Here is a 23679-nt window from a genome sequence, read left to right as displayed (position 1 = left end):
TTTCATATATGGGAATAGATATTTTACTAAATGCAGTTCTAGAAAATGCACATCAACCTATAAAGGTGTTCATGGTTCTGGATCACTGTGACCCATATCTAAGAAAACCTATATTTAAAATAATAAAATACTTCAACATTTCAATAGCACATATGTACCTGACAACTTTCCAGATAGAGGTGGACTGTTTATCCGACTTTTTTTTAGGTAAAGTTTTTCATGCAATTCATTATATTTATACTTTTAGAACTTTACCTTTTGCTGGTACCAAACAGCCGTTATTATACTGAAATTAAAGCCAACACTGTACATTCATAGCTATTTGAGGGGTTTTGTGCTTGCAAGGGAGAGGGGGTAGTTTTATATGGCATAGCTATATTGTGCTTGCAAGGGGGAGGGGGTAATTTTATATGGCATAGCTATAATGTGTCATTATCTAGTTAATATATTACTTAACTCTAGTATCCTTTATATTTTGCATCAATTTTAAATGTATGGGAAATAAAAAGATAAATATTAAAACCTAATTAATATGCTGAAATAAAACTGTTCTGGCCTTAAAGTTATGATAAAAGATGTCCACACCATACAAGTTTTGACTGCATCAATGCTAATATCCCATATATTTTTATTTTGTTCACTTTTAAGACCATTACTTTATTCAATAATGCAGATGTAATTAAATTTTTTTTATCTTATTTTGATATTTTGTTTGATGTTCCATTTTCCAGTTTGGCAATTTCAAACTGTGTTCTAAACCATACTATATGGTTACTTGTCATGCAAACTTTTACTTCCCTTCCAACTGGATATGCTTTCAGTGGCAGTCACTGTGCATTGTACTGGATATGCTTTCAGTGGCAGTCACTGTGCATTGTACTGGATATGCTTTCAGTGGCAGTCACTGTACATTTCACTGGATATGCTTTCAGTGGCAGTCACTGTGCATTCTATTTGATAGATTTGCAATAAAACCTGTTCATTGCTTCTTGAGTCCTTGCTGAAACCGTTAATAAAAACTTTTCCAAATTTAATATTTTTTAAATTGACTAAATTTGAGTAATGTTTGACAACACCCCTCTTTCAGTTAACATGACTGGATATTCAGGAATTCATGTTTTCAAATTACCATTTTATCAGCATTATTGATAGTTCAGAATTATATTTTTTATTTGACATGGTTAACTTAGTGAGATTTCCAGTGGCAATCCTTTAAGAGCTGAGACTTTATCTGTGAGAGAATTTTTTTCTTAGGCCTTAATACCTTGTAACAGGAGTGACATCTCCTCATTAGAAAAGCTTTCACTGCCCTCTGCCTGTATGTTTAGACACAGCAAAGTGGCAAACAATAGGCAATCTTCCTCATAGAGGCTCCTGAAGAAGAAACAATACTGAAGTGTTTATTATACATGTATACCACATACACACACATACATGTAGATCCAACTGCAAATAGCATAGACCCAGACCTGCCATCACATAATGTGCCAACATACCTTGGTCTATGCAGTTTGTTAGGTTTGATCAGTAGACCTTTACAATATGGACCCTGATCTGTCAGTGCATTATGTGATGGGAAATTAGGGTCTATGCTGTTTACAGTTGTGCCTGACTTATGGGTGAGCATATATAATACTATTTAATGGCACCTCTATGCAACTTGCTGGACATGTATACTAAGCATGGTTGAAATACCATAGTCCCTTCTTATATGTCCCACCCCAAACTTCTGAGATTAAAATATCGGCTTTATACAAAAATGGTGGGGCTCTTATGACAGGGAAAAACTTATTGAAATACAGTATTTTGGTGTTGAGCAAAGCAACTTATAAAAGTGGTGGCCTCCCTTGAAAGAGAAGCTGTTTAAGATGGAGTCCACTATATCTTGACCAGTTTGAGAGTTATGCTCCAGAAATGAAAATATTTATGGACAGACAAAACGCTTAATGTAGCAACAGCTAAACTGCCTGCATTATTTACTGAGAGGGGGATTAAAAACCCAAGAAGACAGATAGACATACAGTTGGGTATAGAGGGAATAAACAGAATTTAGAATAGAATGTAAATGTGCAATAAGCAATAAAAAAAATTTCAAATAGGTTTTTAAATAAATTTTCATTAAGTAAGATTTTGTTCAAGTTCTAATTTTCATTCAGTAAGATTTTGTTCAAGTTCTATGTTCTCTGGAAATTATGCTTGTTTATGTCAAGTGTTTTCAGCAATTAGTTCAAATTAGCAATGAATTGAAAAAAACTCACTCTCTGATCCTACGGTAGACCAGTCCTGTCAGCCTATCCATTAACTGTTTGATCTGATTGACTGAGAGATTGTTGTAATCAACACCCTCTGACGGCAAAGTGGCAGTCTCAGGAAGTTCAAGGGGAGGTAATTCGTCAGACTCAGTTGCAGCATCCAATCTACGAGCTGCAGCAGTACTTGCTGATTCATCTGAAATAAAGACATCTAACTTTTCTTTTACTGAATACTGTGATTTCATTTATTTCAGTGGGTGGGGGGGGTAATTGCACTGTTTTGCAAAAAAATGCCATTTTCATCAGTACTTTTATTTGTTTAAAAAAGTCTCTTGTGTTTCTCATGACAAATCACTGTTGGCTTGGTCTTTAAATATGTTTTTAAATCCAAAAAACTGGTATCCCAATAAAAAATAGTTAATTCACAGTCTTTATTATTTTTTCATGATCCTCCTATGCTATATTATGAGTCAATGCTTCAATGTCTAATTCCATACGCTGGGACAGAAACAAAGATAAAAGTAAAAATCTAGCTATATTGATGGTACTGTAAAACAAAGAATTCAGATTAAGGTTCTGTAATAATGGATTTATTCCATGTCTTTTGTTTTAATTTTTTTTATATTTCAATGATCCAAAATTGGTTTTTCAAATAAAAATCACATTAAAAACATTGAATACACACACATTCAAAAAGAGGCCCAAGCGTGACTCAGATTGTTCCCCTGGCTGATTCTACCTAGATGTTCGAACGGAAAGGCAGTTGTCCAAGAAATCTTGATTAGTATGATATATACTGACATTTAAAGGTCTGCCTATATTAAGTAATAGCAATAATATTTAATGATGGAATGTCATCATTTGTAGGTGTACATCCCAAAATACTGCCCATTTTGGTCCCATTCCCTTCAGCAATTTTGTTGAATTGGCATCATATGTACACAGCTTAAAGACTTTCAAGCCAGAATATTTTCTGTCAATTTATCACATTTTATTTTGCAATTCTTGAAAATCATTTACAGGTTTTTCTATTTTTAGAAATGGACATCTATTGGCAAACAGGTATCATTAGTACGAAATTCAAAGGCCTTCTGTAACATTTTGTTGGCTTTTTTTAAGATTTATTTGAGAGAAAAAGGTTTAAAGGATTTCTGTTTGTAGTAATGGTGGTTAAAGGTAGATCAGCATTACTTTCAACAAAATTTTAAAGGCTTTTGTGCCAGGATGGTTTCTATTAAACCTGGTCTAATTCTGTTCAATGACTTTTTACAAGATGTCATTTGATGGGTTTTCTAATTTAAGTAACAGCAGCCATATCTAATGATGGACATGCATTTTTGGTATAAAACTACAAGATCCTGCTAAAATGGATTCAATAAAATTAAGTAAAATTCTTTTTTAAAATTTGTTTTTAGAGGAAAACACTTTAAAGTTTTTCTGTTTGGAGTAAGAGAGCAGATGTAATAAACAGCAGATTGAGATCATCTGTAAATAAAATGTAAAGACCTTCAAACAAGGAAGGTAAATTTTCTGTCAAATATGATCAAGTTCTGTTCAGAACTTTTTGAGAAAAAGTTGATTTTCAATTTTTTTCTCCTTCAGTTTTAGTACCTGGCAATATCTGATTGCATATCATCATCATTTGTAAAAAATATGAAAGCTTTTATGCAGGATGTTTCCTGTCAAACATTGTCAATTTCTGTTCTAGGATTTATGAGAAGTAGCATTAAGAGTGGGAACAAGTCGATCACATGCAAGATCACCTGATTAATCTTCATGGATACAGCTTGTAATTTAATTCATATGATGTAAGATTGAGTACCAAATACAATTGTTAAAAAATGAAACCTCCAGAACTAACACAAGTTCAGCCAATCAGATGCAAGATCACCTCAGTAACATGCATGGATGTCACTAATAATGAAACCAAACCAAGATCTTGGCACTATAAAATTTTATACTAAATCTGATCAAAAGATGCCTTCCAGTGTGGTTAAAGGCTCAGCCAAACAGATGTACGGTCATTTAATTAATAAGCTCAACTGTTGCTCATACATGAATCCCTCCGAGATACTGATTACATAAATCATTGTTGCAAGATTGATAAAACCTGGCTGAGAAATATGTCCTCCAGGAGGTATCAAGATCATCCAATCAAATATAAGACCACATCATTAATATGCATGGATATTGCTTATATTTGAAGTCATTCGAGATACTTATGATGGAAACTGACATGAACATGGTATGATGTAGTAACAAACTCCATCCATTCATGCATTAATGAGAAAAGTCATTTACTGATAACGCATCCAACAGGTCCTGACTAATGTAAGGACTCTTACTAACATATCCCACAGGTCCCCACTTAAATAAGGACTCTTACTAAAAATACCCTATTCTCCAGCATGCTCAATGTTTTCTAAATACTTATTGTATACTGTATTTCTAGGGTAATATAAGAAATACTGAATGTGGAAAATTTTAAGAACCATATGGCATCACTATACAACTTGTTTGACATGTGTATCACTATACAACTTGTTTGACATGTGTACAAAGTCTGGCTCAAACACGTTGAATGGTTTGAGATCATGAAAAGTTTACAAACAACAAGAGTCAGATTACAGACAGACTGATGGACACAGGGATAACTCTATACCTGTCACACCACCTCATCCCCACACACATTTCTGGGGGATCAGTATGAAACATAAGAGGAAACTCAAGTCAATCCAAACAGAATATTTTGTATGCATTTGTGAAAAGGTAAGTCTATAAATTTTCCTGTTTGTGAAAGATAAATTATATAGTGCTTTACTTGAATTGCTGTAAATGTTTCAGAACTATCAGTAAAAATATGATTAATTCTGTGTTTTTCTAATGTTAAAAGGACTCAATATATTGACTTATAATTTGCATGAATTTATTTTCAATGAAAGGTCTGGGTGCATAAAAATAACTAAAGAATAGTTGCACCTAAATATTACATATTCTATTAATTATAAATGCAGCAGAATGCTCTTCTACCTTCTGTCCCATCAAGCTGATGCTGTGATTGGTCAACTGGCTTTGATCCTTGTCGGGAACTTTCCTCATCAAATTCGCCATCATACTGCTGTTCTCCTTCCAGCTTTGTTGTAGTGATCTGATCTGTTGTCTTCTCACCAGTGGCAGCTGCACTATTTTTAGAGCCATGTGAGGAGGCACTGCCTGCCCTAGGTCTCTTGTCTTCATCCACAGAACTCCCATCATCATTGTCATAGCCCTGGGTGCAAAAATGACACAATATGGATTGGGAATCAAATTATTGGGAACTGAATTAGAAATAAAAATATTTCCAAAAATTTGGTTTTAAACATTTCCAGGACTATGAAGAAAAGAAATAGATATTTGACAACCTACTTTCAAATTTTAGTACCGTAATAACTAGACAAATATTTTAAAGCTTCAGGTAAGCAATACTCAACTGTAAATCCAACAGTGAAAAGAAACATAATTTTAGTACATACTCATTATTTATTTGAGATTGATTTTTAAACAATAAAATGATCTGTAGCATCCGACACCTACAGATATATATGCATGTCGTGTAACGTCACTGATAAATGGCACCGACCTATAATGTCTTAGAAGAACAATTCTGATACTGAGTAAGGAGAAAACTCTAAAATCCAGGTACTGTTCGGGTACCCTCTGACTGATATCAACGGATGTTATTGTTTTGAAATTATTCAGTATGACTGCTCAATATACACGGTACTATTTTAAGCATGAGAATGTTTGTTTTTATTCACAAGCTGAGATCATCTCAATTCAACTTAACAAAAACCATTTTCTCTCTATGCTGTGACAAAAAGATACAACTTCCACATCAAATTGCGCACACTGCCTTGACTGTGCTTACCATTCATCTACTTTGTTGATATCTAAATCTGATGCAGAATGAAGGAGAAAAAAATCCAAGTGGAAATGAGCCTTTAAAACTGACAAATGTATTCCAGCAACCCATAATGTTCAGAACTTTTATTTAGTTTTGGATTAAGTCAGTAATCAGATAATATGGTAAATGTAGTCACATACACAGGATCAAATGCACATAGTTATGTACAACTTTAAGCCAACACAGCTACCAAAGCAATTCACACCTGTGCCTGACCAGATGATTTCAATGAAATTAATACACTATATATACTTGATTTTAAGTCGAATCCAACTACAAACTGCACAAACCCAGATCTGCCATCACATAATGTGCTCGTAGATCTGGGTCTGTGCAATTTCTTAGGAGTAATCAGTAAAACTATCAACACAGACACTGATCTGCAGGCGTATTATGGTACAGCTGATCAGGATCTTTGCTGTTTGTAGTTTGACTCGACTTTTAAGTGAGTATATATGGCACTTGTACCATATCTCATACTATTCGTCTGTCTTATGAGAGCTGCTATTTCAAAGTACTACCATAACCATCACAGGCAAATGTTAATTACTCCACTTACTAGTATAAAGCTTGAAAATTAATTTAAAAATTAAATAAAACAACCATCAAAAATCAAACAACTACAAAATTGAAGTATTTGGCAATAATATATATATATATATATATATATATATATATATATATATATATATATATATATATATATATATATATATATAGGTAAATCAATAAATAAATAAACAAATAAGTATACATAAAATGAGTAATGAAATAAATGGGCAAAATCAACTGTTTTCAAGGTTTGAGTTACTCTAGCATTTAATTTTAAAGTGTAGATTACAGACTCTTAATTTCCAACCCAATATTGTATTTGCCATATATTTGTTGTTGCTGTAGGGTTTAACGCCATTTTTCAGCACATGATAGGCTATACATGGCGGCCAGTATTAATGGTGGAGGAAGAACCCGGGAAAGCCCCGGAAAGAACCACTGACCCTCGAGAAGCTACTGGCAAGCTTTCTCATATACCCACATTGGCCGAATCCAAGACTCGAACCCATGCAGACAGAGGTGATATGGCACTGATCCGTAACGGAGAGCACTTCAGACCACTCAGTCACTCGGCCCCCCCGTATATTGAAAAAATATCATCAAAAAATGATTTTTGGTTGTGAAGTGTTGGGAAATATGTTAACTGTACCTGGAAACAATGTCCCTCTCAGAGGCTGTTTTCTTCTTAAGTAAATGTAGTTATAAATGGACCATTTGCATGACCAGTGGCAATATTTACAACAGGTGTATTTTGAAGTAAAGAACCATTAATTCCTAATTAGATGCATGTTGGAGTTTGAAGCATGTTTAAGGAAATCTAGATATAGAATATCTTCATACTCATGACAGTCATGCTTGTGCATATATTCCACACAAACCTGGTAATATATAGCAAAAGTAAATCCAAAGAAAAATTTATTTGCATTTTGTACTAAGGAGGTAAATAATACAATTATTTCAACTATACAAATCCCTTTAAAAATTGCCACATTAGAAGATTACAAATTTGCAAAGCACAATTATCAACAGAAAATGATGTTCAACAAATCAGTTTTTTCCTCACACTGAAAATCAAAGAAAATGTCTGATTTGCATTTAACTTTTCAATGATGGAAGATTTAGTAATATTAGCCAACCATGAACTGTATGGCAAACTTAATATTTTCTGTAACTGGTAGCTTAAAAATTATTCTTTGCATTTGTCAATTAGACTTTTTTCTTTCATAACCAAAAATAGAAACATTTCTCAACAATTCTGATTTTGAGAAACAGCATGGAAGCCTTATCCCTACCAGATTGCATGGCTTGCTTGCTTACTGGGTAAAGCAGGAACCATCTAAATATGTGTACAATAGTGACAAATTACTTTCCATGAATAGCTTTTCAAAATAGTATGACCACCCATAAAATAGACTACTTTCTTAAAACACACACACACACACATACTCATTGAAAAAAGGTCATATAATCTTGACTTTCAGATATACTGGTTAACTGACAACACCTTCTGTGTAGCTTGGTGAAACTAAGACAGAACCCACCTAACACATCTAATTTTTTTGCAATGGAAAATGACTTAAATACAATAAATCTACAACATCAATATGCTGAAATAAACATCTCCCAATAATTTTCATTTTCAAAATATGGCAAGATCATCTAATCCCTTTTTCTTTTTATAGTCAAAATAGATGCATCTAATGGGTTTCATTCCATTGGAAATAAACAAAACTAACGACAATATATGATTCAATTTTCTTGTATATCCCAAAAATTATTCCTCAAAAACTGAAATAACTGTGATTCTTAATAATTATGATAAAACAAAAAAATTGAGACAAATATTTTTAAAATAAAAGTGAATTACTACGAGGAATCTTTGCCATGAAGTCTATTGCTTTATGTACATATGCATGGGACTTTACAGCACGTTAGTATGATCATCACTGAGAGAAAAAATGCAACTGGCTAAGTTATAAAGATAAAACCTATGTAGAGTTTAAGTTTCATGGCTTTATTATATGTGACTTCATTTCAAACAATTAAAGATGATTTGCTCATTATATTTAATATTTGCTGAATATTTGAATAACTGAATATCTGGGCTCATTTTAAATCAAATATACATGACCTTAAAACTAAATATATCTATTGGATACCTCAGTAGTTTTCATGTCAAATTCATACTCTTCTGGTAATTCTCCTCCAACAGCCTCATCAAACAGTTTGATAAAGTAATCCAGTGTGAACTGGTACTCATTATGTACACTCTGCAGACTGCGCACTACTGCATAGAGCATGGCTGCTCTACGAGCTAATGGGAATAACTCATCCTTTAAGATATCTAAATCTCCCAAAAGAGCAGCTGTATAGTCAAGTCTGTTGGCAAGCTGGAAATAAATTGAAAACAGAATATCTTAAGATCATAGCCCCTTTAACAAAGCAAAGAATTTTCAATTCTTCACTACAGTAAATACAACATAAAACACAGTGCCAATTAAAACTGATCATTAAATCGACATTATATTAGTAATGATCCTTAATACTTATTAAGTACTATATCTTTCTCTCTCTGTCTTTCAGGAAACTGATTTTGTATTGGTGCTTAACTACATTACTGTTTTTAACTAATTTTCATCCTTAATTTACCTTGAGCTGCTTGCTCTCTCTCCCTCTGTCACACTCTCTCTCATCTATGTTATTTTTTCCTATTCTGTTTCTAATTTCCCTTTTCTTTATTTTAGTTTTGTTTCCTTTCTTTAAAGTTGGAATTAAATAAAATACTATGTGAAAATTTGCTTCTTTAATATGTTTTATTCACTCTGACACAACTTTTTATGCTTCTCTGTTGAAAGCAGAAACATGCTGAAAATGCAAGACTTTATCTATTCTTATATGATGATATTGTGAAAATGACAACTACCTCTACTTTGGCATTGGTGAAGTCAGCAATGAATTTCACAGCTTTAGCACTGCCCATAATGGCTTCTTGATTGGTCAGGACTCTGTCCCTGACAGTTTCAGACAGATGATGCAGCGTGTTTTTTTGTAGTTCAATGTTTTTCAAGGCAAGAACTCGCTCCCGAAACAGATCTGGACGAATCCTTGCAAAGGCTCTTGTCAGAAGATCCTCTGTAAGCGTGTCATGTGACACTCCAAAGTTAATCAATACTGTTGATGAAGCTATGATGGGATCAAACTTTGGCTTGGGTAATGGTGTGGACAGGTAAAACCGGAAATCTTGGTGACACAGGATGCGGCGTCCACAGAAGCGAATCATACGTGGCTCTATAAATAGGAAGGTTATACAGTGTGATAAAATATCTCAGTTTGTAATAAAGTGAATGCAAAATAACATTACTTATCTCAACTACCAAATGAAAATTTCTTATATTTTACATCGGGTTATTTGTATCTCATACTCAGGATTTTTTTAAAAAAATTTGCTTTGAATTAAGAATCTAGCAATGGCGTGTTATTAAAGCAAAGCACAGTAGATTCTGAATCAAAGATTCCCTTTCTGAACTACCCTGTTGAGGGCAAGAACCAGTTTTTCCTAACAATTTTTGAAGGCAAAAGAGCTCTCATGTATGCTGCAAAAAGAGTAAGTGCCTACTGATGCTCAGAAGTTCTCTCTTCACAAAAGAATTCGCCTATTCACACCTGCCCATGATGCTTGACAGTTGCTGTTGTTGTTGGTGTTGTTGTAGGGTTTAATGCCATTTTTCATCACAAGATAGGCTATATATGGCGGCCAGTATAAAAGGTGGATGAAGAACCTGCGAAAACCCTGGAAAGAACTACTGACCCACGAGAAGCTACTGGCAAGCTTTCTCACATACCCACATTGGCCAAACCTGAGACTTGACCCCACGCTGACAGAGGTGAGATGGCAATGATCCATAACGGTGAGCACTTTAGACAACTCAGCCAATCAGGGCCCTGATCCTTGTCAGTGAGTATGTGGCAGTAAATAGTAGATAACACAAAACCCTTAATTAGCTCGTTAATCAGATCATAGTTGTGTCATACAGAATAAAGTATGGATCACAACTTTTCCAAACTAAAATGACATTAAGTAATGGAAAATTTCCATTTGTGACATAATGTCCTAAATGCACCATTAGCAGTGACTAGCAGAACCAACATGAAAGACCCTGATCAGATAGAACCTGATTTTCTGGTAAATTGTAAAATGGTAGATCAAGGTCAACACTGTTTGCAGTTGGACTTGTAAAAACGCTAGACAGCACCAAATATCTCTTAGCTGCAATGTTTCTAAAAATTATTTATATCTGTTCCCAGACTCTTCCAAACAATACTCTAAAATGCAGAAACCCCTAATATCCGTAATGTTACTCATTTAAAAAAATGATAAAATGAGGGAGTGACATGTTTGCTTATGATACATTATGGACTAGTGTAAAATGCATGTCCACCCAAATTCACAGGCAAATCAAAGTCTCAAGTCTATGTTCTTTGCTAACAAACATATTATACTGAACACCATAAACTTTACTCTGCATGCAAATTATGGAACAGCAGGTCTGAGTCTACGCTGAATGCAGTTGAGAGTATGGTTCACTCCAGAAAATATGTCATTTATACCTTCATTAGCATCCTTCTCATTAGCTGTGTTTCGATGCATTATGAGCGGGAGTATAATGTTATCGATGTGTTCCTCACAATTGCGCAGCAGGACAGGTTTGCCTCTCATGATGGCCTTCTCCAACGACAAGATGACATGAGGATCTGACCTATATACAGAAAAAATACTCCCATTACTTTATAGCATTTAAATCTGCATGGATTTATTTGGGTTATATCAGCAGATGATGCAAGGACCAGTAAAATTAAATACTTCCTATGTATGATATATTAGTATGGGTTTTATAACATAACAGTAAAAGATGTTCAAATAAAAAAAGCACCAAAGTTTGATAATGCAGATATGAAGTGCAATGATCCTCTACAACATCAACTGAAAGTGTTCTAAACAGCATGAAACAATAAATTATTAATATTAATGTGTATACCAAATTAGATTTTGATTCATACAGCCCCCCAAAATGGGCATATATCTAATTGGGGCAATAACACAAAAAAACATTGAAAGGGAAAAAAAAGTTGAACATCAATTTTTTTCATGATATCATAAATAGCAATGTTAGTACCAAAATTAACGTCACTCAGTTTTACCATGATCATGCAAAAATGACATGCAAACATGTGATGTAGGGCATATGAGTTAGTCTTCAGATCATGATTAAATTTAAAACAATATGTTAAAAATACTTACCATCTAATTAAAAAATACAGCAAGCAGTTAGTAGCAGTCCATCCAATGGATTTTGTAAATAAAAGAGAATAAATAAGCATTGGTTTAAGCCAAGTAGCAGTTCTAGCTCTAGCACAAATGCACACAGCAATAATATTTACTTTAAAAATTTTTAAGAAAAACCTTTCTACAGAAATATAACGTCTCTATTTGGAGATTTTTTAAAAAATTTTGCCATATAATTCAGATACCCATGTTGTACAAACTATGTAAATATAATGGCTTTCACTTACCATGTTCAACTGACAGTAAGTCAGTGCATGATGAGAAGCCAACATCTATTATTTGACTACATTTATATGATTGGGAGAAATATTTCTTGAAGTACACGTTAAGACTTTTGACATACATGATAAATTACAGTAATTCTATTAATAAAATCTACATGAAATGCAACCATTTTTCTTCTTTCAGTCAGTGACCTTAACTTTTGATTCAAAATCTAGCACTAGCACAAATACACACAGCAACAGAAATACAACATGGTTTCTATTGGGGTATTAATTTTAACAATTTTGCTGTATAATTCAGATACATCTGTTGTACAAGCTATGTAAATATAATGGCTTTTACTTAACATATTCAAATGATGATAAGCCAACTTATTTGACAACATTTACACGGTTGGTAGAAATATTGTGTTTTTTTAAGTATATGCTAAAGTTGTTTACATACAGAATTATTTACTGTAATTCTATTGATGAAAACTGCATGAAATGCTATTATTTTTCGGCTTTCAGGCACAGTGACATTGATCTTTGAATCAAAATTAATAGAGCTCTTACCTACCCCATGTGGAAACATCCACAAAGTTTAGTAATTTAAAATGGTGGTGAACTCACGCTATTGTGCAGAAACCATACTGTCTTCTTTCAGTCACAATAACCTTAACCTATGACCTTTTTACCCCAAAATATATACAGAGACTTTGAATGTGTATATAAGATTCACTGACAAGTAGTTAAGTCTCAGCTTAGTTTTGTATTTTTCAAAAAATCTGTCAGTGACTGACAACATATTGGCCTTACTCTAACAGACCTCCATTTATAGGCTTTTTATAAAGCTAAAGAAACTATGATGTCTTTTGCATGAGCTGGACCTGTTAACTTATATCCATCAATGCTAAAATAGCTTGAACCACATGATGTTAGTGAAATGAAGTTTTATTTGCTATTTTTGGTGCATGTGTGTTTGTGTATGTGTGTGATTTGGGGTTTTAACATAGCTTTTACAATTTTTCAGTCATATCACTATGATGTCTGCACTGTGGCAGTTTGTAGTGATGTTTAGCACTGGGGCATCATGCTACAGATATGTAGCATGACGTCCAACCCAGTCACATTATCCTGACACAAGGCAAACCAGTCCTAACACTAACCTCCTAATGCTGAGCGCCTAGCAAGGCAGCTGTTAGTACCATTTTTACCATTTTTATAAGTCTTTGGTATGACTCGACCGGGGTTTGAATCTGTGACTGCCCGCATCTGAGGTGGACACTAACCACTAGGCCACCAGAGTGGTAATTTTTTTATTGAAGTTGTGTATGAAATATTACATCATGATATCTTCAGGCCAGGCAAGTTCATTGTACTAACACTACTTTGCAGTTTACTGAATAGAGTTCAGTGATAATCATCATGTGATACAACGAAATTCATATTTTCAACCATTTCATATCAAACTCATGCAACTCACTAACGCTCACAAGCAATAAGATTAATTCAACTGAATACTTTATAAATTTCACCTAAAACCAGATACAAATTCATTACATCTTGCAAGCATGGAGGCAATGTGTCCTTTGTGAATATTTCTAAAATGTTAGCCCTTTTTTAATACATTTGATTTGACTAAAATTAAGGCTATCCTCTAACCTGGTCTCCATGTCAAGTGAAATGAGCTTGCGGATGTTCATCAGAGAGTTAAGATGTCGCAGCCAATTGGCCCCTTCACCATTGGGATCAATAAGCATTGGAGGTCTCTGCCAAGATGAGCACAAAATGGTGGCATTCTCTATCTTACGAGGTCCAAAGTCTGAAAAATTATATAGAAATCATTTATCTTTCTTCTGAGTCTTGGACAGGTACACACAGATCTATTGTCTTCAAACACTTTGTTAATAGTGTGGGAAAATAATTTACTACTTCCACATTATTAAACTGATTTTCACAAAGTTAAGTGCAAGCAAATATTAAGTCAAAGGTCAATGCTTGCATTTTTATGCTTCATCTGAACAGAAAAGGAAATGAATAAAGTTGGCAATTAATGCACAATGTAATCTTAGGTACTGTATACATTCACAAAAGGTAAATAAAAGCTGACCAAACTTTGTTTGGAATATTCCATGTTTATTTGTATAAATATTTGTCTTGATAGAACTGACGTGTAGCATCAAATCTTAGTAGACCTAAAAATATTCTTTATCAGGTTCTATAAGGTTGATGCTGCACAGAGAGAGAGAAAGAGAGAGAGAGAATACAAATATACAGCAAACAAAATGGAAAGTGCTATGTCTTTCACATTGCTGATAAAAATAATACCTGAATTGTATATGGTATACTTACTTTATTCATTTGAGTTTCATCTGTTTATTTCTTTACTTATGTGATGGTTGCAGCCAAAAATGATATTACTGAAAACAAGAGTCTTCAAGGGGATTGTGGCTCTAGTGCCCACAAATTTTTAATAATGTATGACAACTTTATTTCTTCCCTCCTGTTATATATTTTAATTTCTGAGGATTAAAATTGTCAAAAAGAATTTTAAGAAACACCAAAATACCAGATTTGGTTATATATAAAAATTACAGCATCTGACTTTAAACCTGATTTGGAGAAAAGACTCATCTCAGCACATCAGATATACTCATATGCTAAGTATGGATCATTCCACAATATTGCAGCCATGGTGGTGGTCAGATCTTTACCATTTTCATTTAGGACAAATTCAGGAAATCAAGCGACTTTTGATGCAAAAACTACAGGAACAGGAGTTTTTTCCTCCAATGTAAGAAAAATATAGACATTCTAACAATATATATATATCTGCATATTTATGTACATTTTACATAAACTTCTAAACCAAAACATTTCAAATTGGAATAACAGGAATATGTTAAAACAATATGATTACATAAAGAGAAAACAAAGTAAAATTACTTGTTTCAATATGAACATTAGGATCTGAAAGTGTTCTTGGCAATGCAGAAAATGCAGGTAAATTAAAAGTTCATAACTAGAAATTAGGCACTTCTATTAAAATATTTTGTTCATAAGTAAATAGCCTTTCAAACTTTGCTATATATAGTACAACTTTTAAAAGTGAAAGAGATCTTTAAGTGAAAACCCTACGCCAGTGACACCAGTCATTGAAGAAGCATAGTGATAACCAGATATTTTAGATGGTCACTTTGGTTGCCATGTTGAAAGTCAGGTTAGAACAACTTTTATTCAGGACATATTACTTACTGTTATAGCGTTTTAGTTATAAGCCAATGTCAATCCAATCATCTTTTATAGTGTTTTAAATATAGGCCAATGTCAATCCAATCATCTTTTATAGTGTTTTAAATATAGGCCAATGTCAATCCAATCATCTTTTATAGTGTTTTAAATATAGGCCAATGTCAATCCAATCATCTTTTATAGTGTTTTAAATATAGGCCAATGTCAATCCAATCATCTTTTATAGTGTTTTAAATATAGGCCTGTGTCAATCCGATCATCTTTTATAGTGACTTAAATATAGGCCAATGTCAATCCAATCATCTTTTATAGTGTTTTAAATATAGGTCTGTGTCAATCCAATCATCTTTTATAGTGTTTTAAATATAGGCCAATGTCAATCCAATCATCTTTTATAGTGTTTTAAATATAGGCCAATGTCAATCCAATCAACTTTTATAGTGTTTTAAATATAGGCCAATGTCAATCCAATCATCTTTTATAGTGTTTTAAATATAGGCCTGTGTCAATCCAATCATCTTTTATAGTGTTTTAAATATAGGCCAATGTCAATCCAATCATCTTTTATAATGTTTTAAATATAGGCCAATGTCAATCCAATCATCTTTTATAGTGTTTTAAATATAGGCCAATGTCAATCCAATCATCTTTTATAGTGTTTTAAATATAAGCCAATGTCAATCCAATCATCTTTTATAGTGTTTTAAATATAGGCCAATGTCAATCCAATCATCTTTTATAGTGTTTTAAAATAGGCCTGTGTCAATCCAATCATCTTTTATAGTGTGTTAGTTATAAGCCAATGTCAATCCAATCATCTTTTATAGTGTTTTAAATATAGGCCAATGTCAATCCAATCATCTTTTATAGTGTTTTAAATATAGGCCAATGTCAATCCAATCATCTTTTATAGTGTGTTAGTTATAAGCCAATGTCAATCCAATCATCTTTTATAGTGTTTTAAATATAGGCCAATGTCAATCCAATCATCTTTTATAGTGTTTTAAATATAGGCCAATGTCAATCCAATCATCTTTTATAGTGTGTTAGTTATAAGCCAATGTCAATCCAATCATCTTTTATAGTGTTTTAAATATAGGCCAATGTCAATCCAATCATCTTTTATAGTGTGTTAGTTATAAGCCAATGTCAATCCAATCATCTTTTATAGTGTTTTAAATATAGGCCAATGTCAATCCAATCATCTTTTATAGTGTTTTAAATATAGGCCAATGTCAATCCAATCATCTTTTATAGTGTTTTAAATATAGGCCTGTGTCAATCCAATCATCTTTAATAGTGTTTTAAATATAGGAAAATGTCAATCCAATCATCTTTTATAGTGTTTTAAATATAGGCCTGTGTCAATCCAATCATCTTTTATAGTGTTTTAAATACAAATATCAATCCAATCATCTTTTATAGTGTTTTAAATATAGGCCAATGTCAATCCAATCATCTTTTATAGTGTTTTAAATATAGGCCAATATCAATCCAATCATCTTTTATAGTGTGTTAGTTATAAGCTAATGTCAATCCAATCATCTTTTATAGTGTTACAATGACAAGCCCAAGACAATACAATTATCTGTTCTGGATAACAAGCAATAAGGAGACTTTAAAGATAACTGATAAGGCAGCCATTTTGGATGTTATATCAGCAACATTTAATACAGGACTAACTACATATTGCACGTCCTAGAAGTGTTTTTAATGAATACTGTATGCCAAAATCACTATCTGTTTTGAAGGAGAAAAGACATTCAAATATTTTCAAGATAGCCACTGTAGTGTCCATATTAGATGGTAATATCTATACCAGGACAGTTACATATTATGAAAAGTGTAAGAAGGAATTCCTGTGTTGATATAACCATTATTTCAGGAGAAGGAACAATAATGAGATTTTCAAGATGACCACCATGACAGCCATATTTGAAGTCAGATATGTATCATTTCTCTTCTGCAGATGATAAGAAGTCCTTGTGAAAACCCCAAGAATATCTGACCATCCTTGCAGGAGAAATAAACCATAAGATATTTTTCAAAAGCCAAAATGATGGCCATGATGGGTGTAAGATTGGTATCACTTTCCAAGAAGTCTTTTAGTGTAAACTCCATGCTGATATGACCCTCTACTCTGAATGAGTAGTAATAACAAGATTTGTAAGTTGGCTGCTGTAGTTGCCATAATGGATGTTTCAGGTGTACCATTTTCATTCAGGAACAACTAGACCTTAGGTTGAAACTCCCTGCCAAGTTTCATGAGTTTCTTTCAAACAGTTTGGATACACAAGTGACAACAATCATCTCCTAACAGATAATGGATGGATGGATGTTCGACCAGTATATTTAATAATAAATCTGGCAATATATACACCTAGTTCTTTTTGTAGCATGATACTAAAAGAACTACAAAAGTTAGCAGCTAAAAATCCAAACAGACTTTGCAGCTTACTAAGATCTGATCAGTAAAAGTGACCTAATGTATTGGTAAAGTGAAGTGAATAGCAAAGAAAATTAGTATGATATAACCAGTAACTACCTTTCTTGGTCCATTCATTCAGTGTTTGTTCTCCCACCAGCAGCTTGATTAGAGAGCGGACATATTTGTTGTACTGTGCGGATGATAACATGGGGGAAGTACTCTCAGTGTATTGGCTCTCCATGTCATCTGCTGGGACCTTCTGTCCTTCCTCTCCTTCATCCTCTTCCCTCTGTGTTTGGTCGACATCTGGCACCCGTGGACTCTCATCATCATCTTTCTGAACTGGAGAGGCACGGTCTGCAAGGAGTGTTCATGTGTTATATATATATATATATATATATATATATATATATATATATATATATATATATATATATATATATATATAGAGGGGGAACTCTAGCCAAATATGAGACTTAAAATGCTTAAAATTTTGACTATATCATGAACTGTTTTATTTTGGGTGACATATTTATGATAACAACCATGAATCTGTGTTTGTAAAATATGTATGCTCCAAATGCTGTAATGTTCTTTGTCGACTGTTCTTAATACAAACATTTTAATTTTTAAAAAAATTAAAAATAAAGGATATTTTTCAAAATTGAAGTAATAGCCCAAAATTCTTCTCAGGTCATCTTCATACAAATCTAAACTTGGCTACTAAATTTCATTTTTCTACATCAGTGGTTTTTGTTCAATCCTCCTAAAATACGGTTTTTGCTAGAAAGTACAAGTCCCAAAAGTTACAAAATATGCATCAAACAATGAGCTTATGGACTTTTTGTTATGGACTTTAATCAGCACATCTATATATAAATAGTTACACCTACTAAATATTTAATTTGTTAATGTCAAGTGGATTTTACCTAATCCAGCTAACAAGTTATTTTTGTCATAATAGTTCAAATTCCAAAACAAAGTATAAATTTTATGTCTGCCTCAAGTAGTTTTTCTTCAGCTGTACTGACAAGGTTTTCATAACAAAAAACCTTCGCCAAAAAGCTCAAAATCCATTTTTTTTAAAATTAAACATTGTTGTAAGAACCTAAAAATCACAATCTGCATATAAATACAATATTATCTACCAAATTTCATTGTCTAACTTTACTAGTTTGCACTTTATTATACACAAAAATTTTCCATGATTTTTTATAAAAAAACTACAAAGTATGTAAATCTGGTGTTTTAAAAATGACTGTAATGGTCTGAGATATAAATAGGTAATCAGTTTATGACCAGGATATAGTTGTGCAAACATTTCATGGCTCAAAGTTACAGTTTTTTTCCTATTGTGTTAAAATGAATTATGAATGACATACGGATGAATAGAAGCAAACAGCATGTCTCCTATTATCACTGCGGGACATAAACAGTGACAGTCTGAAACCTATGGAAATTGTATAAGATTTTGCTTGACACTCCAGTTTTAAGTCATGAATTACAAAAACACAAGGTAACATAATGCCTGCATGCATTAAACTACAAAATTTAGAAACGGTATCCTTTCTTCGCTTCATGCAAAAATGCTAATGAAGAAGTACTTGAAAATATATTCAGAAGTCATGAGAAAAGGTTATTTTCTCATTGCTGTAACAAAAAATGCAGGAAAAGAAATATTTGCAGTTCACATAAGAAGTTTTTTTATAAATAATGATCACACTGAGACCTGTTTCAAGTTAAACAAAACCCTGAAAATGCAAAGCTTTACCACAAACTGGTAAATAATGTACTGTAAAAATAGTAAACAGGGATGGGAAAATGGCTCCTGAATGTAAAATTTGGAAGAAAATGAGACTATTGCATTTTGAAAAGTTTTTCATTACTGGTCTCAAAGTAGATACATGTAGAATCTAAATTCATGATTAATATAAAATATATAATTAATATTCTCTAACCTTTTTCATCTTCATCTGCTTTAGCAACCTCCTTCTCAGAGGTCTCTTTTGTGTCTCCCACCTTCTCTGTTCCTTCGTCTTGTTTTTCTTCTCCATCTCCTCCTTCCTTTTCCTCCCCTGTCTTCTCTTCCCCTTCAACAACTTCATTCATTTCTTCACTTCTATCAGTCTTTTTCAGTTTTTCCTCTGTTTCCTCCCCAACCTCTTCTTCCTCAATCTGACAAAGAAAATTAACAGCTATAATTTGTACCAGGTTTTGATAAGAAATGTTTATTATTTTCAAGATGACTAATGAAGCTTTATTTAAATACCATATGTGCTCACTTATAAATAAGGTGTAACAGCAAATAAAACAGACCATGATCTACCCTCACATGATGTGCCAGCAGATCAGGGTATATGCAGTTTGTTTAACTGACTACTCCTAACAAACTAAACAGACCCCAATGAAATGTTTTTGTGCATTATGCACTGACAAACTTCTCCTATTTAGGTACCAAATTTTGTGAATTTGCAGTTGCAACAAATTAAATACTGTATCTAAAATTATGGATTTTTTTAAAAAGGAAAAATCCATAAAATGTACTTTAAATGAGTGCAAGAAATATGTATATGAAATTGAAATTTTACCAACATATAATTTGTATTAAATTGCTCAACCATTTAAAAAAGTTTCCAAAAAGTCCATTTTTGTTATACAACATCTACAGAAAATTCAGTATTTAGTGGAAAATCCTTGTGCCTAGTCATTCTGTGAATAAGGCAATAATTAAAAGGTTTGCTTATCTGGTGACCTGAATTGATGTTTTTTAAAGGTCGATGGAGATGACTAGAAATTAAAAAGAAACACATGACAAACAAGTCGAAATTGACACCTCTTATAATTTTGTTCTTTACCCGTTTCAGTTTTTCACCAGCATATTTCTGTCCCAATAATTCAGATGTATAGTCCACATCATACACCTGACTGGCTCCTGATGCTGTCTTTAGATAGTCAATGGACCAGTCTATAACTCGACCTGCATTAATATAAGAAATTGATGATATAAAGACTTATTTAAAGAGCAAAAATCTTACTGAAATTTGGTTTCCTTTTTTCCAGAATGATACAATCCCAGCCAATCATATGCAAGATAACCTAATAAATATGCATGGATTTCGCTAATAATCAAATTTATTCAACATCTTGATGACATAAACCTATTTAACAATTTTCTGCAACATCAGATCAAAATAGTTTCTAGAGCTGTAAAAGATCTCAGCCAATCAAATGAAAGCTCACCTCATAAATCTGTTCTGGATCTTGCTCATAGTTGTATTCATTCAAGATCTTGATAATATAAGAATATTTACCAAGTTTGATCAAAACCAAATCAGAACAAAATAGTATTCAAGAGTGGTAACATACTCAGCCTATCAGATGTAAAATTAATGCAAGCTCTCCCTAGCATAAGCCTCTCCCAAACCAAATGCATGCTTACCACAGGCTTGCTACAAGCTTATGACAAACTAGCTGAGGTTGCACAAGCTAGTAAGGGTGCTTGCACAAGGGTGTGAAGGTAATTCTTCCAAGTCTACAAGCTTGCAAAATCTAAAATTCTTGATGTAAGCTTGTACAACCTTGCAATGATCAGTCATGAAAGTCGAAAGTTGACGGCTCTGCATGAAATTAGTACTTCCTGAAATGCTGAAGAATAGATGCTGTGACTATATCATATGTATTGTAGTATAAGAAACTAAACTGTTAAATTAAATATGTTATTTTGGTTTTTATTCATAGCATCTGATAATGCACTTGAGTTAAATATTATGTATGTACATTTTAAATGTCGCAAAAATGCTAAAACCTTGAATTACTTGTACTTAACTGCTACATAAATAAAATGTATTATTCCAACATGTCTCTATGCTTAAATTAACTATGAACATTATTAATATCTTTTAAAATAAACTTAATTATTTCCTGTCCAATGCTAAATATAAAATGCTACTTTTTCTACAAATGTCTTTTTTCCAAATTAATAATATATCTTTTTAAAAAAATAATAGTTATGTTGGAGAAACAACTGAGTTTTTGTTTTTGAATAAAGAAATTCCTTAAGTGATTGTATGCTCAATCACCTATGCAATCATTCTGTCAGTGAATGGAAGACTGGATAAAGAATTCCATTTACTAAAATCCTGTAAAATAAATAGTAATTGCCAACTACAAATTTATATACAGACTGACTTAATACAGCAAGATATTTGATGCCAGGTACTTGTAAATGCTTTTTACAATTAATGTATGCACTATCAAATTAGTCTCTGTAATTTTGTAATGAGAACTCCTGGCATTAAGGTTTTGAAGGGATGATCCTATATCTGTTACAGTGACAATCTGGATCCCAGATGATTAAATAATTATCAGTTATTTTCATACTAAATAAAAAATTTAAAATATATATCATTTTTGTTTTATTTGCAACACAGATTCATTCCATTCTGCCAGCATTCTATAAAGAATTGAGCTTCATGAATTTTGCTTTTTTAAAACAAAATTAAATAGTAAAATCACACAAGATGAAATGTGCTCTTCCGCAAGAGACTTAATTCGGTATTGAGGCCTTAACAGAGGTTACTTCCCTTTTTTACAGTTGGAAGACTGGTTTATGAACTCCCAAACTCAACAATTGTTCAGAGGTTGTTACATCTAATTCTTTTCATTCTCAAAGAAGATGGTAGTAATTATATTTCAAAATGTCTTAAGGTATCAAGTTTCAATGCATTTTTTGTGTTTAAAGAACTAATGTAGCATTGGTTTGACACTTGTTGTAGCCTTTTCAAAATGAATAATAAAACTAACATTTAGGAACTCTTTCAAGGATGGTCTTGAATAATACTTACAGATATTTCTTAGTCTTGTTAAATGATTTTTGAATGTTGAATTAAAAATGAAATGCTTCTGCCAAAGAAGTGAATAGTCGACTTTGTTTCCTGGTTACCTAGTACATGTTGCATAATCTATTTCTGAATCAGTGGATGCAACCTGAATCAACTAGAAGCAGGGGAGAATGCAGAATTATTCTGAGAGAATTTGTTAAGAAGAGGTGGTCATAAACAATTCAAAAAGGTAACATTCTTGTTTTTCATTTGTGGTTTTGACAGATGGCAGAGGGAACCTAACGATCTGACACCATCTTCCTCCATATGGACTTCTATATGGAAATGAAGGAAAATGTTTCTAAAGCCATACTGAACAAAAATTTAAAGAGTTTCCCCACACATTTCACATTCTTATGCTTTTCTTATCTTTACTTTATTGAATATTATTAAATGATTTGATGACTATATTCGTTCCTTTCATTGCGACAATAAGATATTGTGCCCATTAGTTTACACCATATATTAACATTTTCATTTTAATGTTTGATATTACTCGTACTTTACATACATCAAGAGCTAGAAATATGGAGGTATGTGACCATGTTTAGTATAATACAACTGATGTTACATAAGTACTTCTCATACAGCTGGCTCTGTTTGCAAGCTTGTAATTTGGAAGCCTGTATTAGTAAGCCTGCCCAAGCTTGTAAATGGTAAGCTTCAAATGAACTATGTATGCTTTTGCAAGATTGTGAATTAGGCTTGTGCAAGCTTGCTGCATGGTTTAAAAGTGAACTTCTGACAAGGTTATATTGCATGCTTTCTACAATCTCAAAAATAAGCCTGCAATTTTGGATCCAGTAGATCTATTCCAAAGTT

General features: G+C 32.7%; 1 protein-coding gene across 3 annotated transcripts in view; it reads right to left on the bottom strand.

Moving 5' to 3' along the window:
- The window catches only part of LOC149793348 (uncharacterized), a 238037-nt gene that overhangs the window by 52150 nt on the left and 162208 nt on the right, over positions 1-23679 (bottom strand). For all 3 annotated transcript variants that reach the window (XM_089967332.1, XM_089967334.1, XM_089967333.1), the window contains 10 exons: positions 20833-20954; positions 19936-20152; positions 18095-18334; positions 13960-14119; positions 11356-11504; positions 9671-10035; positions 8907-9137; positions 5283-5520; positions 2259-2448; positions 1265-1374 (listed from right to left, as the gene is read on the bottom strand). In XM_089967332.1, the coding sequence (XP_089823458.1) occupies positions 1265-1374; positions 2259-2448; positions 5283-5520; positions 8907-9137; positions 9671-10035; positions 11356-11504; positions 13960-14119; positions 18095-18334; positions 19936-20152; positions 20833-20954 (2022 nt within the window). The remainder of the gene's footprint in view (positions 1-1264; positions 1375-2258; positions 2449-5282; positions 5521-8906; positions 9138-9670; positions 10036-11355; positions 11505-13959; positions 14120-18094; positions 18335-19935; positions 20153-20832; positions 20955-23679) is intronic.

Source organism: Sinohyriopsis cumingii, chromosome 8 (genome assembly GCF_028554795.1).
Source record: "Sinohyriopsis cumingii isolate HCF-2022 chromosome 8, ASM2855479v2, whole genome shotgun sequence".
Taxonomy (NCBI): Eukaryota; Metazoa; Mollusca; class Bivalvia; order Unionida; family Unionidae; genus Sinohyriopsis; species Sinohyriopsis cumingii.
The sequence above is the reverse complement of the archived record's forward strand: the minus strand, read 5'-3'. Positions and strand labels throughout refer to the sequence as shown.